The sequence below is a fragment of the Betta splendens genome, chromosome 2, assembly GCF_900634795.4.
Source record: "Betta splendens chromosome 2, fBetSpl5.4, whole genome shotgun sequence".
NCBI lineage: Eukaryota > Metazoa > Chordata > Actinopteri > Anabantiformes > Osphronemidae > Betta > Betta splendens.
In genome coordinates, this window is record NC_040882.2 from 22,091,145 (window position 1) to 22,109,325 (window position 18,181).

General features: G+C 47.2%; 1 protein-coding gene across 1 annotated transcript in view; it reads left to right on the forward strand.

Annotated features, from left to right (window-relative positions):
• The first annotated feature begins 8,694 nt into the window (after positions 1-8,694).
• The window catches only part of rbpjb (recombination signal binding protein for immunoglobulin kappa J region b), a 33,999-nt gene continuing 24,512 nt past the window's right edge, over positions 8,695-18,181 (forward strand). The window contains exon 1 of the mRNA XM_029168293.3: positions 8,695-8,876. Coding sequence (XP_029024126.1) covers positions 8,857-8,876 — 20 coding nt within the window. The 5' untranslated portion in view covers positions 8,695-8,856. The remainder of the gene's footprint in view (positions 8,877-18,181) is intronic.

Sequence of the window (18,181 nt, forward strand, 5' to 3'; positions counted from 1 at the left end):
ACTGGAGGAGTGGCTAGGACAGATCCCTGGAAAAACATCCGAAATCTCAGTCCAGAAAAGTGCAGTCCTAGGAACAGCAAGGATACTGCGCAGAACCCTCAAGCTCCCTGGCCTCTGGTAGAGGACCCGAGCTTGGAAAGTGGATGAGACCACCCGTGGAGGGTGAGAATAGAGTGTGTATATATATATATTCCTTCCATGCCCCCAATATATGATATATTCGTTCCTATTTCTATTTCCGATAAATCATAAAACAAGGACCACAAGACGTCTGTCCATCACTGTTTTCTTGGCTTCTTTTAATGATGAGCACCTCCAGCTACACCAGCCGACCACACGCTCTTGTGTGCATGTAATTTTGTTGGGGAATAAGGGGAATGAGGTTTGGGCTTTGGGGGGGAGTGGCGGCGGCGGTGGGGGGGGATACAGCACTGCACACAAACGAACGCCGAACGCCAAGCTCAAATTCAATCGCAGTCCGTGGAGGCAGCGCCGCGGCCTACTGTGGTGTGGCTCTTTTGTAATGTATATCAAGTTCACCAAGAGCCTTTTCATCTGACTATTGTCTGGCTATTGTTGGGGGGGGGGGGCTAGCCGGCGTTGCTCTCCTCTCTTAACCCCACCCGCCCGACACGGGAGCAGGTTGGCTCGCGATTGTTTTATGGAAATGCACGCGGGCCTGGCCGGGTGTCTGCCAGGCGAGGACCAGTGTGTGTGTATGTGTATGCGGGAGGGGGGGAGGTTATGGTTGAGAGCGAAGGGGTGGGGAGGTGTGGGGGGGACGTGACGCCGACCCCAGCGAACGCCCCTGACCCTGAGCAGATGGCGAGGCAGGGTCTCTCCGCTGAGCCAGAATTAATAACGTGTGCCATGTCACATTGTCTGAGACCGGCCTGCCTCACCCCCTCCCTCCCCACTTCTGTCCTGATTTTTGCACCCCCCCACCCATCCTTCCTCCTTCTAATGCTCCTTCTCTCCTTCTTCCTCTTTCATGGTGCCCCCCCCTCCCTCTTATTCTGGGCCTTTATACTTCACATGCATCACATCAGTCTTCCTACTCCCCTCAGTAAACCCACACAGTCCCCCGGCCTCCCCGCAGAGGGCTTACTCTTCCAGGCACTCGTTTGCTCATTCATTCACTCGTTCACCCGTTCATTCATTCACGTGCGCCTCATTCATCCCTCTTTTTAATAGACACTCATTCACAGGTTTGCCCACTTGCCGAGGCTTTATTGGAGGACAATTAAGGCACCTGCATTTCTAAAGCCCCCCCGCGGCTGAATGCCTGCCGCCCCGTTTCCTCACCCGTCTGTTCACACCACCACTACTGTTCACTCACTCACTCGTCCTGATGTACAGATATGCTGGCTCAGCCCGATTCCAACGTCGCAGATAAATCCGAACTGTCCTTTTGTTCCTCGGTTCCCATTAACCAGACACTTTCACCACCGAAAAACTGAGCTGCTTCAGAAATGCTGCACGAAGCAGACGGATGAGCAAAGCCCCCGACGCTCGCTGCAGCGCCAATGGGGAGTTTTTTGTAATTGGTGATTTATGATTGTCATGTGATCGAGAGCCTTGTCTTTCTGGAGCACACGCTTGCGAAGCATTTCCTGAAAACTGATGAAAAGTCACTTGGCAGAAATGCTGAAAAAGTGCAGGTGCGGACTCAAGAGAGCAGCATGTGGTCAGAGATGGGAGTCACGGTTTTGATGTGAGCTGCAATCACTGACAGCAATAAGAACAAATGGCTACTTGGATGAAAAAACAATCAGGGACATTAACTTTAACTGCACTCCTAGTTTTAAGCTACGTTTATATGTGAATTGTTCATTGCTGACTGTCAAACCTGACTGAACGCTGAGGCATCAGCATCCCACCTTAACCCTTTAATTCCTTTTGTATCAAATGCACCAAATATCTCACACATACTCCATATTTGAAATGTTTGTGACCTTAATAACATATGCTAACATTAGCAGCATAATGTGATGAACACTGAGGCTGATGGGACGTCAGACATCAAATGTGTATCAACACGCTGTCTCTGCGTCTGTGTTGGCTCAGGACTACAGACTCTATATATACTCCCGCTTCGTCTGCCCAAGGCCGACCCTGGTGCTACACGACCGTCTGATGCTCGCTTCCACATCTGGGCCGATTCTGGCTCTCACGCACGCAGCGTTGTTGGCTGCGAGCCAACGCTGGAGGACAGCATCCAGGCGAGAGCAGCTATCGGTGCAAGTTACAGACATAAACCAAGGTGTGAGGGGACTGTTCTAAAGTTATTACGTCAAAGCCCCACGGGGAAGATGAAGGGCTGCCTCGCGTTCGATAGGGCTGCCTTTAACCCGACCAGTGGAGCTTCTGACCAACCTTTCTGCCTCGGAGCCGTGCTGCCGGCGAGACTCTAGCAGCTCGTGTGTTTGCTGCCTCGCTCCTATCTAGTCGAGCTGCAGGACGGCTGCCAGGAATGGGACAGAGGGTCAGGGGTAGACGCTCCCCCCTTCGTGTCCCCCATCCTAATCACCAGTCCTCTTCCTGCTCCTACGTCCCTCGCTGACCCCTGCCTCCTCTGCCTCTATCAGCCCCCAGACAGACGACCTGGGAGGCGGAGGAGGAAGCAGCGGAGGAGGGCACGGGGGTCACGGCGCTGGCGGTGCAGCCATTTGGCCAGAGAGCATGTGTGTGTGTGTGTGTGTGTGTGTGTGTGTGTGTGTGTGTGTGTGTGTGTGTGTGCGCGTGTGTGTGTGTGTGTTTGCATGCTTTGTGCTTTGGGCGCGTGTGCGTATCACCTCATGCCCTCCTGTGCGTGTTTATGTGTGCGCGTGAAGAGAGAGAGTGAGAGCGTGGGCGTTCGAGGGGCAAAGGTCAAGGTTTAGAGAGGTTCACTTGGCCGAGGCCCGTTCCCTCCAAACCTGCGCCGGCCCCATAGGCTGCAGTCAACAAAGCGAGGCTGCCTGACACTGACACCATCTCCTAAACAACTGCTTTGATTTGAGAAAATAAAAATGTAAACGTGCCCTATATCATGTGCGGGTTCACGAGAGAGAATTTACATGAATATTAGTTTAAGATTCACATAAGTGACTGCTCTCTTCCATTTTACTGAAACAATCCATTGAGGACGTCCTCAACCAACAGAAATGTAATTCTTCTGGTTTAAGCCTCACCAAAGCACTTTGTACCCACTAATTACTGTCCATCAATCTAGTCGTGATATAACGCCGCCTGACACTCGGGCTAAAAATGCGTGAGCATTCCGTGCTGCAACATTATGGGGCTGTTTCTGCGAGGAGCCTTCACCGAGCGCCGACCGGAGTCCTAACTGACGAGGGCGCCGGGCCAAGCTAAACGACTTATGCTCTTAGTTTACTGGACGTGAATTTGCCGGTGGGGCTTTCACAAAGTGCAGGGTTTTTCCTTTTGTTGGACGGTTTTGTTGTTATGACATTTCTGACCCTGTTTCTGATTAATTTCTTAGGGGTTTGAATTCTGAAGGAGGTTTTGCTCCTGATACAAAACCTCTCTCAAAACACTGGCTCCCGGCCTACGTGACCGCGATACCGAGTCTTCGGGCTCAGAAGATGATGTTTCAACCACATCCTGACAACAAACAAAATGACTTGTGTTGAGGTTGGAGGATTCTTGCAGCCTTTGCTCCTGCTCCTTATATCGTCCATAAATCCTACTTCGAACGTGTGCACGTGCCGAATGGGTCGGGAGAACACTTCACTTTGGGGCTGCACGCGTGGACTCAGAGTTTCCGAGCTGGAACGTAGATGTCGCTCAGAGGAACGTGCATCCAGTGAAACACTCCAGCAGTGAAAGTGACGTGATGAATCACAGCTGAGTCACACAGGAAAACACCGATGGAGGCATGAATACTGAGACTAATCAACTCAGATTCCGGCTTTCCTAATTTATCTCGTTAAATAATATTAATTAACATTTGATTGTTGACTCAGTGGGTGTGTGTTTGTATTGCGACGCTTCAGTTCCTACATCTGTGCTCTTCTTACTTAACTTGAGAAACGGATTTGTGCTCATCAGAGACTCACTGGTGGTTGTGGAGGGACTGGAGAGCTTTTGCTTCCTCACTTGCATCCTCCCATCTGGACTGAGAATTGGAACCAGCGAATGGTTGTTCTTGCAGGTTTCTAAAGCTCCTGTTAGATTTAACAGTGTTTTATTAAAGGGAATGACCGACTTGTTTGCTTTCTCCCAGTCATTCTCTGTGTTTTCTACAGAGCCAGTGTGCAGCTTTGCATAAAGACAGGAACCAGGAGCAGGTTTTAAAAAATAAGCACAATAAAAACTCTCTGAGCTTGAGTCAGACGGATATTCCTGGCAAACATCAGCCATTACAGTCACACGAGTCAGAAGAGGATTTGCTGTCATAGACTTCACTGAGCTGAGTGGTAACGTCATGACGGCGGTGGGCGGGCGATGACTGAGGCTTGTTTGTAGACTTAGGCCACCTTGTGATCACTGAGTCTACCATGAATGGTTTCTACACCAGAAAAGGAGGCAGATCTATGGCCATGTGTCTATAACCAAAGCTTGGTCCAGATTAGGTCACGCAACAGTAACACAATACAATGCACAAGAATGAATCTGCTTCAGAATGGCCCAGACTGCAACTCAATGGAAATGTTACAACTTGAGGAAGTAATAGGGGAATTTCAAAATGTGTCTCTGTTCTCCAGATCAGAGCTGGAGCTCTGACAGAGGAGATGAACAAAACTACAAGCTCTGTAGTAAGAGCTTCTAGATGATGATGTGAAGTAAAAACCGTCCAGACATCACCTGAAGGACCCTCTCAGATAACAGCACAGCTATTTTAGAATTGTAAACATACAGAGCTGTTTAATAATAGTTCCCAAAATAGGAAGCACGGTTAAAATCAACATAGTAGTTCCCTGCATCATGTGGTACAGTAGTACTAGTAAAGTACGGGTGAGTTAAATACACATTACTACACCATGATAGTGCTGTAGTAACATAATGACTACATGTATAATGGCAAACAGCAGAATCTTAATAGGTACAATGCGAAGAAATGAGTTACTACAAACCAGAACCCAAGAGAAGCGCTGTCTTTTAGAGGATGTGCTTCAAATACATCCTCATTATGTAGATCTGAATCTAAAAGCATTCTATTCTTTTCCAGTTTAATCTAATTATTTATGTGCCTGAAAATCACAGTGTAATGTATTCTTGGATGCCCACAACAGCGGAATCCTGCGTCATTTCGGGCGAGTGACATATTTCATTTCCAGAAATTCCCCTCCGACCCTGGTGCACGTCTTTATGGGGCTGAGAATTCAAGCACACATAGGAATTCAGCTGCTTTTATGCTTTCCATAATATAATGCGTTTGACATATTTTCAGATTTCACAATCAACTCTGCTTTGTGAATCAACGTGCAAAACCCTGAGGCGAACGTTGATTGAAAAAGATGGTGACAAGAAAGCGGGCCAGGTCCTCGCAGACCGGCCCTCGTATAACTTTTTATGAAAAGGCTTCCCTCTGGTGAAAAAGAGATTGAAATCGTCTGCGTGCAGTCCTCAGATGGACCATTCGAAAAGGGCCGTCGCTCCTCAGCTGACGTTGCTCCTCCCGTAACAGTGGAAACGCTCTCCTTCTCTTTTCTGGTATTTATCTGCACTTATTAGTTCTGCTGATACCGTCACATAATGGATTTATGGGTCATGCTTATGAAAGTCTATAATGTAAATGTGTTACAACACAGTAAGAGGCTAAAACATACACTCTGTGGACTGATTGCTCTTCATTACTATAAGATCACCAGTTATCAGGCAAACTGAACGGATAACAAAGTATTCCATCAAAGCCATAATCCTATCGCCTCTTTTTCCACTGTCTTATACAGGATATGACACAGCTGCCAAAAAGCGAGTCTGCACAGTCCAGCCTCCATTTACGCTTGGCAGGTTGGACTCGCTGTGAACTGCACAGGTCCAAAAAAAGGCAAATGTCTCTTTCCTCATGCCTCAGATTCGTCCATATTTCAAAAGCCTCCGCTTGCAAAACCGACGCTTCAGCTCCCTTGACGGTCTGCAAACTTATCACCCTGCCCAAGCAGCCCGCCTCTGTGACGTCTTCCTGACTTAATTGTAATGTCAGTCGTGTGATAAAGGGGGGGGGGGCCCTCCGGGACTGCTTGCCCTCGTCCACCCTGGGCTTATCCCATGTGGCCTCACAGAAGGACAGATGGACCCAACGGACGGACGGACAGTGAGGCCTCTCCCTCGGCTGCGGAGCCGGACTCACGCCAGGAGGAGCTGCTTTATCTGTGGCTTTTAGTCTCGCGACGTTCACCGGCGGCTCTAATTGGTGCTCGGCCTTGAAAGCGTTGGCTTTTTCATTGCAGTGACTTGATGATGTGCCAAGCTTTGACTTCCTGCCTCCGTCTAGCACTCATCGGCCCGTCTGACTGCTCACCAGCCTAACGTGTGACCCAGTGCCTCTCGACCCACCTTTCTCTGCCCGTCGCAGCCTCTCGCTCTGACTGCGCTTCCGTGCGTTTGCTCATTTCAGGAAGTTTCGCCATCCTTTGGCTGCATCAAATGACTCCGAGTCTGAGGGAACTCAAACTGAACTTGCTTAATTGGCTCGCTTTCGCCCTTTTTCTGTTTTCACTCCTCAAATCTACAGATAAAAATAATCCCCCTCATGCCCTTTATTTTTATAATGAGTGCTTTATCTTAGCAGGGTGAGATGAATGTAGCCGCAGAACAAAACCTCTTAATTTCACAATTTTTGTCTCCGTGCTTATAAGAAAGTACTTATTAGACTTCAAGTAAGAAGTTTAAAATGGAAAATCTGCAAAACCTTTTAACAAATAAGTACCGGTGACCATCGACGAATCGTCCAATGCACACACGTATTTTTAGCTGGTTGTAAAAGGGCCAAATCTATTCAGAGATAACACAGTTGGGGTGATCTCTGTCTCCCTCTTTCATTGCTTCTCAGCCATGAGCTTAAGCAGTCAAGCCGGCGGATTTATGGGCTTGAGACTTATGGCTTAGTCACGATCGCTCTATTGCTATCAAAACAAACTGTTTTTTACTGCAAATGGGAGAATGGGACAGAGGGGACGACTTACAATTTAAAAACATAGGAAAAAATCAAACGGAATGAGCATAAAAATGACAAGAAGAGCTGGAAGTAAAAGTGTAGCCCCCCCCCCTCTTTTTCTTACTGTGTTCAGCTGTAAAACATTTGAGGAAACTTTATGCTTCCCCATTCAGCTCGGAGTGTAACTGGAGGTTTTTCGCCGACTATAAAAACGAGAGGGAAAGGAAAAATGGTTGAGGGCAGGATGAGGTCCTCGTCTCTGTGTCTTCACAGCGCGGGCCTGGGGCCAGGCACACTCACATGCAAAACCTCAGCCCTGCAACTCGTTTCTTTCCCTTATTCTGGCAGAACAGGGCAGCTCCATAAAAATGAATCATGCATCAGAGTATGAAATGTGTAGATTTCATTACAGTACACTGACGGAGTCGGCATTTGCTACTTTATATAGAAACAGTTCAGGGTATTTCTGCAGTGACATGAATATGTTGTCTTTACACATTATTTCAATTGTATTTCACGTGTATCGTCCAGTCTGGCCGATACACTCAGGAAATAAAAGTTCAGCCCTTTAAACTTGGAGGCTCCCTGCTACTATATTTTTTCTTTTCCACAGCCGATTCTTTTCAAACAAAACAGCCACAAGCGGATCACACGCACAACAAACAAATGAGTGCATTGACTTGCCATCGGTGTGGTCTCGGATTCCGCTGCTTTTCCTTTGAAGCCGGAAGAACTCCCACCAGAAGTCGCTTGTAAGGTGAACAAAGATGCCAAACAGATTTAAATGAAGGCTGTGGGAGACAACAACACACATGGAGGTTTATGGCATTCTGGCTCCTCCCAGGTAAACAAGCGTGACCTGGCACATTTGCAGTGGATATGATACAACATACACATGGTTTGGAGCTGCGCTGTGGCCTAGGGGTGGGGGTGGAAAGGCCAATAAAGGCTATGCCACATTTCCAAGCGTGATCATGCTAAATAATAGCCTCCCTTGTACTTTGGCTGAGGTTTGGGCTCTGAGTAGGGTGGTCATGGGACTCCCCAATGTGATGGCAATGCACTAATCTGCCTTGTATGGTCCATTCACATGTGTTCACTCCATTGTTTCCAGAGAAACTCCAAAGTTACCCCAGGGAATTGTACACTTAGTGTTCAGAAACCCTCTAATAATCCCTCCTCTAATTTAAAGTCAGCATCCTTTATGTTGTCTGTACACTACTGAAGCAGGGTATAAACATTCTTTTGGCTGCAAATGTTCACTGCAGAGAGGCCATGACGAGACAGAACGCATACAATCGACAAGGAAGGGACAGCTTCTTCACTACTAACGTTTTTTATGGCCGTGCTGTAATTTGTTACTCGGTAAACACGTGGGAATACTATATCAGCGCCACAAGATAAACAACTACTCCGCTGCGCGCACATCTCGCGATAGGGGACGCTCCCTCTGTGCTCGCCTATTGTGAGAGTTTTCCAAACCTCGCGCGATCTCCGAAGTTTCCCACGCCTGTTGTTGTGGCGTCTGCCCTTTTCGCTCTCTCTCTCTCTCTCTCTCCCCCCTCCCTCTCTCACTCTGTTGATGCTACCCGCCGCCTCCCCTTTTTCTCCGTCTTCCTCACCCACCCCCTTTCTCTCCGTCTCCCTCGTCCCTACACCTCCAGTCTGCTTCTGTTGTCTCGGCGGATTGTTGGGCTGTGGGAGAGAAAGGATATCGCGAGTATTGGAGTTTTGGTGAGAGTTTGTGGAAGATGGCGCCTGTTGTGACAGGGTGAGTCTGAGATTCGGGGTTGACGTTGGGGAGCGGAGTTAAACACAAGACAAGTTATAGCCGTGAAATTCCTTACATTTCGCCTATGTGCCGTGGCCTGGATACGCTGCTTATTTTGACCACTAGAGTAGCCCGAAAAAGTCGTTTCTTTGTCTGAGTGGCTTTTTCGTGTCCCTTTGCCCAGTCAACGTTACTTGCCCGAGCTGACTGTTGCTGCAGTGTTTGGTGAGCTAGCACCAGCTAGGCGAGACTTCACCCACGGTGGTCTTTTTCCCAGACAACGGCGAGCTGGTAGCTAGCAAGCTAGCCAGCGGGCTAAAACAGTCACTGGAGCGTATTCCTCAAGCTCGTTTTAATATTCCCATGGTGTCTGTTCACCCCCGGAGTGGCTTAGCCCCGCTGTACCCGTATTATTTCGTGCCCTGCGTTTGTTTCAGAAGCGTGCTCGGCAGTTAGCCGGGCACCACGCTCACGTAGTGGATTCACGACTTAATGCAGCTAGCTGTCCGATAATGGACGCCAGCTAACGCTATCTGTCTGAAACACGTTGCGGCTTTGTGGGCAAAACATCCTTTTGCCCAGTGTTTTTATAAGCGTTGACTACGTTTGATGACGCCGTAGGATAGTTTTTGCTTCATGCAGCGTGTTTACTGTAAATACTCGACTCGCAACTCCAAAACATTGCACGAATAGCGAGTAGTTAATTTAGTACAACTCATTAAGTAAGGCTGGAGGGCAGTGTTACTAAAAGGCTGTTTACTAGCGTTCAGTCGCTAGACTCTGTAAACAGATTGCTAATGAAAGTCCTGTACTAACATCGACTATCCTTAGATGTGGAGTGCATGTAAGGACAAAATCCATAACAAACATCAATGTGTGCTTAACCCTATCACCACTAAAATATTGTTCAAATCGTGTATACAGCCCGAACCATCGATTTTCCCATTTTCTGTCAGCATGTAATGACTTGGACGATTGTTGCTGTAAAGAACTTATAAAGGGATTTCCTGATGGATGATCTGAAGATCAGTGTCTGCAGGAAACATGTCATTGTCAGTTTCAATGAGTTAATTGTTCTTTGTGCACATTCAGTAATTGCCACTATATAATACGTTTGAAATAGCTCTGTAAACCAGTGCTTTTATTGAGAAAACAATAACAATTTTAAATAGAGCAGAACTGGTTGTCAGTGATATATTGTTCCCCTTAACCAGAAGTGTGCTGCATATAATTGTGTTAATATTTTTAAACCTATTATTACCTATAACAAGAGCTATGTTCAAGTCAGCTAAAAGGCTTTTCTGCTTTGGTCAATCTGTTAAACAAAACCGTTATTTAAATTATTTGCCTGCACACCAGCTAGATGCAAACCTGTTTTTTTTTTTTTTTTTGCACGGTAAAGGCAGTAATCCCCACAGACAGCCCAGTGGGTGACAGACATTTGCTGTGCTTTTGGGATGTGTGTGCTTGTGGTGGAGAAGGATGAGGGGGGGGGTCTTTGCTGTGCATGTTCATTTGGGGCTTTCCAGCAGACCTGAACTGATTTCAGTTGAGGGGTGATGTAGGGGCGGAGGTGGGTAGGGAGGGAGCAAGCGAGAGGGCAGGCAGGTCAGGTCTGGGTGGCTGGCCACCTGTCCAGATGATATCTCCACATTCATGCGTGCTTGTTTGTATGTTATTTCTGTGTGCAGGGGGTCAGTGAGCGTGAGGAGGATGGGGTGGGTGTGCGTTTCTGGGCGACGGAGGTTTAACAAAAAATTAAAGTGCCATAAGGAGTGTCCTTTATCTGATAGGAGGCCATGTTCACAGTAACGGCTGGAGAGGCTGACCACAGCCCCATGTGCCCATGTACTGTTTAAATGGTTCTGGCTTTACACAGGGAGGGGTTCCACAACCACAGGCTTGTTAATGGTATAATGACTCTCTTATAATAGTATTACTGCAAGACTGTAGTTCAGTATTCTGTCTTCAAATTAAAACCTTGTACTGACTTCACTGAACAGACTTTAAAGTTGTGGGTTGATGTTGAGGGTTTGTCACTGCCCTTATTTTTGTGTATTGTATTGTGTTTCTGAAATAATTGACATGATATCAACATTATTCTCACCACTTACCAGGAATCTATGTGGAGGTTATTAATCAGAATGACAAGTAAGACTCTGTTTAGACCCCAGCATTTTTCCATCCTTAAAAAGGCTTCTCACCATAATATCTGGATGGCATTGCAGTAACTATTTTGGTGAGGTGAGACTTTAAAATTTGTCAGCAAATCGTCTTGTGCCTGTAAATCGTTCGCTGTCTGCGTTTTCCGATTGTGGGAGAGCAGCAGCCAGAATGAAACATGAATGAGCCAAAGTGAGAAGTCATATCCCTCTTCTTTGTGCCTGTAAACTATTTGCTCTTTCTGGCATTTCAGTTATTATTGAGGTAAATTTCTATGCTACATGAACAAACCAACTTCTTGGAGTATTTGCATTAAAAACACATTAAATCTATCAGAAACGATGCAGAATAATTTGCTGACAGTGATCTCATTAATTTAGTCATTTGACACCATTTAGTGTTTTTGGCTGCTGTCTCTGCATGTGCAGGTGAATCCCCTTGTTATTTGCCCCAGCACAAAAATGTCCCTCCCCCAGTAGCGTGTAGCTGTAATAAGAACATTGCAGGATTGTTGATACAAAAACACAATTTGGCAGCAACATCCAGATCACAGTCCTTTGCGTACATGATGGGGACAAAACAGTGTTGTTTTCATTATTTTCCCTCCCCTCTGCCAGAGACACTGAGTGTGATAGCTGAAAGAGAAGCACTGTTCACCTGGGATGATAAAAGCATGAATCACTTATTTCAACACGGGTCTGCCTTTGCAGCGCCCCTGGGGGACGAGCTTCCATTTACTTACCCCCCCCCCCACCCCCCCCCCCCCCCCCCCCCCCCCCCCCCCCCCCCCACTCTGCCCCAAAAAAAGGGAAGGAATGATGGAGTCTTTCAGGCCAAAAGCCAAGCCTCTATGTGCTGGTGTAATGATACTACTGAGCCCCTCTTTGAGACACAACCCTTGTGTTCCTCTGTTTGTTAGCATGTGCGTGTGGCTTGAGCTCTGCGGCTGTATTGATGCCGATCGAGTGAGCGTGCACGGAGAAGCCCGGGAGTGTACCGCTGCATAAAAGTTTATGTGTGTGTTTATGTGTGTGCTCGTGCATTTGTTCCCCAGGGTTTTCTCCTCTTCCCTGCTTCCCTTTTATGAAAGGAGAAGTTCAGAGAGAGCAGCAGATGTCGAAGCACTGACCTTTATAGTGGCAAAGGCTCAAGCTAGAGTTAAAAGAAATGCCGAGCTGCCGCTCTCCCCCGCCCCTCAAAGCGGCCACTCCATGTCCTCCCACACACGCACACACTTTGTTACCTCCGTTGCAGCACTGATGGATAGCTTAACAATCGCGATGATACAGGTTACCTGATAGGTGTGTCACCCCGGGATCCGGCGGTCTCCAAAGCTGCCCCGCGTCCACGCTGGGTTGTGAAAGTCTTCAAAGTGTTTGGTATGTGGGGGTACAAGCCAGGGGGGAGCTATACAGAAGTCACAGGCAAAGCACCAAACCAAATGTCCCTCTGCCAGACATGTTTAAGGGGATTTACTGTCATGGGTACAGTAGCCTATTGTTTTGGAAGTTCATGCATATCCATTACTTCACATGATTGAAATATCCCCCGAAGCCTGTAGTTTCAATCCGGGTTCAGATTTTGCTTGTTTGGTGGAGTGATGGACTTTTAAAGCACCACACGCCCCTGTGTCTTCACACTCCTGTTCCTCTATTCAGCCTGTTTGTGTTTGTCTCAGGGGAACAAGCACAGGAGACACCCAAGGGTATAGAAATGCACATTTTTGCATAATTTGTCTTGGATTGCTGCCATCTTGGCACTACTTGCTCAACCACGTGCTGAAGTGCGCATAAACCAGATAAACCAATATGGTACTTCAACTTCCCCTATGCATTGTTCATAGAAAGTGGTTCTTTATACCCATCATGAATTTAAGTGGGGCTTTCATGTAGGTGTGAGACATGCAAATGAGGTGGACTTTTTAAATTGCCTCTGATAGGGTTTAAATTTGGCGTCCAAAAGCCACAACAGTGGGCACCCGTTCACTTGTGCAATGCTTGGAAAGCATTGGTGTGAGCTAATATATTTTTAAATGTCTAGCTCTTTTGGAACTATTGATGCTGTTTTCCTCAAAGAAGATGGGACAGAACATTCTAAAGCCATTGCGGTTTTCAAAACAGCCCTGGCGTCATGTTTGATAGAGGCCCAAGTGCTCTTGGTGTTGTTGTTGGCGTCCGATTGCTGCTTAGCTAAGACATGAGCAGACAAGGATAGACCGTAAGCTAACGCTAGACAGAGGAGACCGGCGCATGTCCACCACTGGCTCTTGTTTTTGAGGATCTCACCGCCTCTCTCACCTTCACACGCCTCCTCCATCCGTATTTCCTCAGACCCAACATTGACCTTTCCCCGCTCTTGTTCCTTTGCTGCTTGTAGTGATTACAGCTCTGCCAAGGGAACGGTGGTTTCTACTGTGTCAGCAGTTTTTGCCTCCGCCGTCCCTCTGCAGTCAGGATGTTTCATTCAGAAAACACGAACCGATTCCCCCTGTCTGACTCCTGTTTGCACACTGAAGTTGAATGAAGCAGAGCCTTGTCTACTTCCTATTATGGAGCAGCTAAAATTGTAAAAACTGAGCATTGTTGACACTCGTGCGTTTTCCACTCCCCCCGTTGCCCCCTTCTTTTATGTATCAAAGGAATCGGTCATGTTTTATTACTCCGCATGACAGTGAGAGAGTTTTGAAGTTGTCTTTTAAAGTGAGTCTCACGCTGGGCCTCTGATAGCCGACATAAATCTTAAAGCTGCAGCTCTGAGCTTCCAGTAAAATTCACCCGAACCCACATACAATCGCTTCGTTTATTGTCAGTCCTGGTGGCGAGGGCGCAGAAGCACCGTTCGAGGTGGCATGTTCCCGGCTCTCCCGCGATCGTGCTTGGCCGGTTCAACCATTTAGAGGAAGGTTCCAAATGTACACATATGTCTCCAGTGTTGGGAAAGCCCCTACTGATGCCACCTCCCACAGCTGTAGGCAGCTGCCACTATTACAGCCTTAGATAAGGAGTGGCAGGCAGTCAGCTCGTCTGTGGTAAGCCTTCCTAAAAGAAACCTTGCGGTAGCCTTCGAACACTTAGTTGCATAATATAAAGGGCTAAGTTTTTGTTATTGGTGTGTCAGTTATTTATTTATCCAATTGCCGTATTTTCTATCTCGGTTTGATCTTTGGATGATGCTGCACAGTCCGTGAACTTTAGCACGCATCTCGTGTAAAAGCCCAAATCCCCTCTATCGCCTCACGATTCCTGCGAGCCAGGAATCCAGGGACACTGCGCTGCCCTGGGTCCAGGCGAGCGACGGCGGCCCGCCTCCCCCCTCCGAGAGAGAGAGCCAGAAGGAAGCGAGCAGGAGTTATCAAGTGTCATGAAAATATTCAAGCAAAATAACATAGGCAGAGACGTGGTGGTATTCCAGGAAAGGCAAGCTGTTATCTCCAAATGTTTTCTTGCATCGTCTGGTTGTTTAACTAAAGCTGCTGGAGAGTTTGAGTGAAGAATCCGCCTGGTGGCATTCCTGCGGCTGTTGATGTTAGGAGATTTTGGCCTCTGCTTGGAATCACAATGAAGTAATAGACGTGTCTTTTTGTGGAGCAGGCTATTGATTGTGGTTAAGCAAACAATGCTTTTTTTTTTTCTTAGCGAGAGGGTTGTTCATGTTGTGGTCAATCATTTTGCACTTGTGGTTGCAGTGTGATGTTCTTCTCTGCTGCCATCATTCTGGAAGTGCTGCTGAGGAATGTACATGAGGTTTCCCATGAGCTCATGGAAGGAAACTAACTTGTTTTTTTATGTTCTAAACAGTCACCAGTGAAGTTTCCCTATTTATCACTGTACTAGGTTTATTAGGATCGGACCTCAAGTATTCTAACCTCAACCCCAACTCGCCTAAATGTCTGGTAGACAAATGAAGCAGGCTTTACTGCATTATATTCTGAAACATTCTACTTTCAGTGCCTTTCAACACAGATCAGCGTGTGTGCGGTTGACATGAAATAATGTCTTGTCTCGCATCTTGGCACGAACATAGGGGATGTTCTGAAGAGGCTCAAGCATCAGGAACAACAACCTGATTCTCCATCACAACAACCGCTCTGAAACCAGACAGCAGCCTCGAGCTGACGAAGTCATCTCTGAACTGTACACGCACGCACACACACCGTGGTCTCTGCGTTTGCTTTGCTGAGGAATCGTCTCGCAGCATGTGGGCTAAAGGTCACGTCTCTCTGTTAATGCAAAGAATTCTGTTGTTCTTGCTCTTGTTACAGTGCTGTCGGCCCTTTGGGTGGTTTTTGAGGCAAGCGCAGGGGAGACAGTGGTTAGACCTGATAGATATCCAAACTGTGTAACAATTAATCAGTGCAGCCCTTTAAGTAAGTGATTAGTTAATATAATCAAAGCTAATCATTTTAATATGGTGATTTTCCAAACAGTTGATATGCTTCTTGAAGATAGGGTTTCACTCATCTTGTTCATCAACGTTGTTAGTTTGTTTTATTGGTGATGCAATAATTGATATGGAGGTGTAGTAAAATCTTGTGGTTTCCTAAATACATGATTGTTGAACTGTTCAAGCCTGTGAACTTTCATTTCGTTGGTTTTAGGGACAAATTCTTACGTTGTTCTCTAAATTAGGCTGCTAGTGGGTTAGGAGGAATGTCAAGTAAGCTCATCCGATGTTTGATCTTTGCCCCGGTGAAGATAAAGAAGAATGAAACTCTATGTGATGGCGGCAGCATAGTGTAGCTGGTAATGGGGTTTTCCCCACTTTCCTTGGCTGGCCTGCCTTCATGGTGCCATGTCAAGTTCATGCTGACTTCCTCTCTGTAGCTCTGTAGAATAGAGACAGTGCTCTGTGTGTTGGTTTGTTTTGCTTGTACCAGCTTTAGGTCCAACCTCAACCTCAGCCATATCTTTATCAAATTAAACAAACTGACCTTTACTGTCGTGGTTGTTTCACACAAAGAGCTACCTGACAATTTATACATGCGTGATGATTGTATGAATTATCCTTTCAATTGCCGTGTATGTAAAATCGGAACCCACTGCATGTTTCCTCGGGCTGTATGTTCAGTGCGGTCCTTCTAAATGGGCTGTGGCCTGAATGGGCACAATCAGTCTCCCTCATTTGACCTGTGGCCAGTGTCTCACGTCTATCGCAGTATCACACACATACAAAATGAAGTGTCACACCAACCAGTGTGGTTTGACCAGAGCCGCTATCTGCTACCCCACTGACGACCGCCTCAGTGGTGCTACTGCAGTCGATCTGCGCTCCTCACGATCCTTTACCCCTGGCTTCCCTCTCAATCCAGCAGTGAGTCATCAGCTCAGCAGAGTGAGAAGGGGGAGCGGGAAAGGCTGGTTCATTCAGGGTTCAAGGCTACCTCTCCTCGTCCCCCTCTCCTCTATTTCTTGACAGTTTCCCCTGAGCACATGACCTGCCTCAACCCCTGCTGTTCCGTGTGGCTCTTTGGCTACAGTCACACTTGTCACTTCACTGCAGCTTTTCGATAAGGAATGTCTGATTTTATAAGCTCGCGTTGGTTCTTGTCTTTGCACTTGGCTGCAAAATGTTTGTACTGGGGCTGTATTTACCGGACTTTGGCCTTTCCTTCTGCCTTTTTGCATTGTTAATGTGAGTGTGGGGACATTATTTGAACAGCTCTGAAGAGAACGTCTGTTTGTTTGAGTTGCCCTAAAGCTAAGGTTTGTTGTGGTTAGACAGTGATTCAATCCATCTCCATCTGTACATATTGCAGAAAGGCTTGAAGTCAGGGCCATTTAGGTGACATAAATGTAAAATAAGCTGCACTCATATGAAGAACTGGGCTTGAACAGAAAGATGATCTGATTTGTTTTCAGTTAATTGAGATGGATGTGTCATCAGCGAGGATGCTATTTCACAGACACATGATTCAGACGTTTGAGTTGTTTTGCCTATATTTGGTATGTGAGCGTTTGAGAGGAGGATTTGTTGCTGTGTCTCTAACCTGCCCGAGGTGAGACGGTGCAGTGCTGTGCAGCTTCTGTTTCCTCTATCATCTGTCTGCCTGAACAAAGAACCACACAACAAGCCCACTCATGAATTTCAGCCTCATAACGCACCTCTTGCTCTTTCTTTGCTACACTCGTTTCATTCATGAGCCAGCGCTTTAGCTCTTTTCTGGTTCGTGCAGGTAACTTAACCCACTTCGTCCTATGCTACATTTTTTGTAATTGAAGCTGGCTGGTTTAGATCCACTACGACTGGTCGCAAGCGTCTCACGGGGGGGGACACCTGAGGAGTAAATGGGGCCAGGTGGCAAGCAGAGTCGGTGCTCTGGGAATCACAAAGGAAACTTCATTAAAGATGGAACAAGCATCACAAGAGTCCACGCTCACCAAGCACACACTGGAAATTTCATTGCTTTGTGTCCAGGACATATTGTGTGTGTAAGTAATGGAGTATGTTCTTGCTCGGTATATTCCAGCCTCGGAGCCAAATTACACTCGTTAATGTGTACAGTGGGCGAGCAAGCGAGGATGTCTAGATGTCCTATTGATTTTGTGCCAGGCCGAGGCGAGTTTTAAAAAGTCTGTCTGGAGAGCTCCATATGGAGCGCTGATGGTTGGAGAGTGCGGTCGAGAGAGATGGAGGATAGGAAAGAAGGGAGGGAAGCACGGAGAGGGACACGGAGCGAGGAGGCCTTTTCTTTGGCTTTTCTGCCTCTGTCATTAAGCTCTCCCATGTCAAAGACAGATGGAGCTGGTGCCCTGTGTGTCTGTGTGTGTCTGTGTGTGTGTGTGCGCGCAGGCACTTGCAAGTGCAGCCGACGTGACCCACCCAGCTCTACACACACGCATTATTGAGCCCTGCCCTTGATTCCGCCCCCAGCGGGGCATCTCAGGGCAGTTACCAGACCCCTGCCATCTGTAGCCCGCTGGCCCCGAGGGATGGACAGCTCATCGGCAGCCAGTTAACTTGGTCGGCTGACGTCCCTCTGGTTCTTCTTAGATCTCCTAATACGGGAAAAATGTAATCTCTTTTTCTCAAACCAAAATTCCCCCCCCTCGTTTAACGCTTCTTAGCTCTCATTTGTTTTATTTGAATGTGTGGTGAAACTATAATTTGACACCTTTCGGTGCAGCAGCGTAAGCATGAATGTT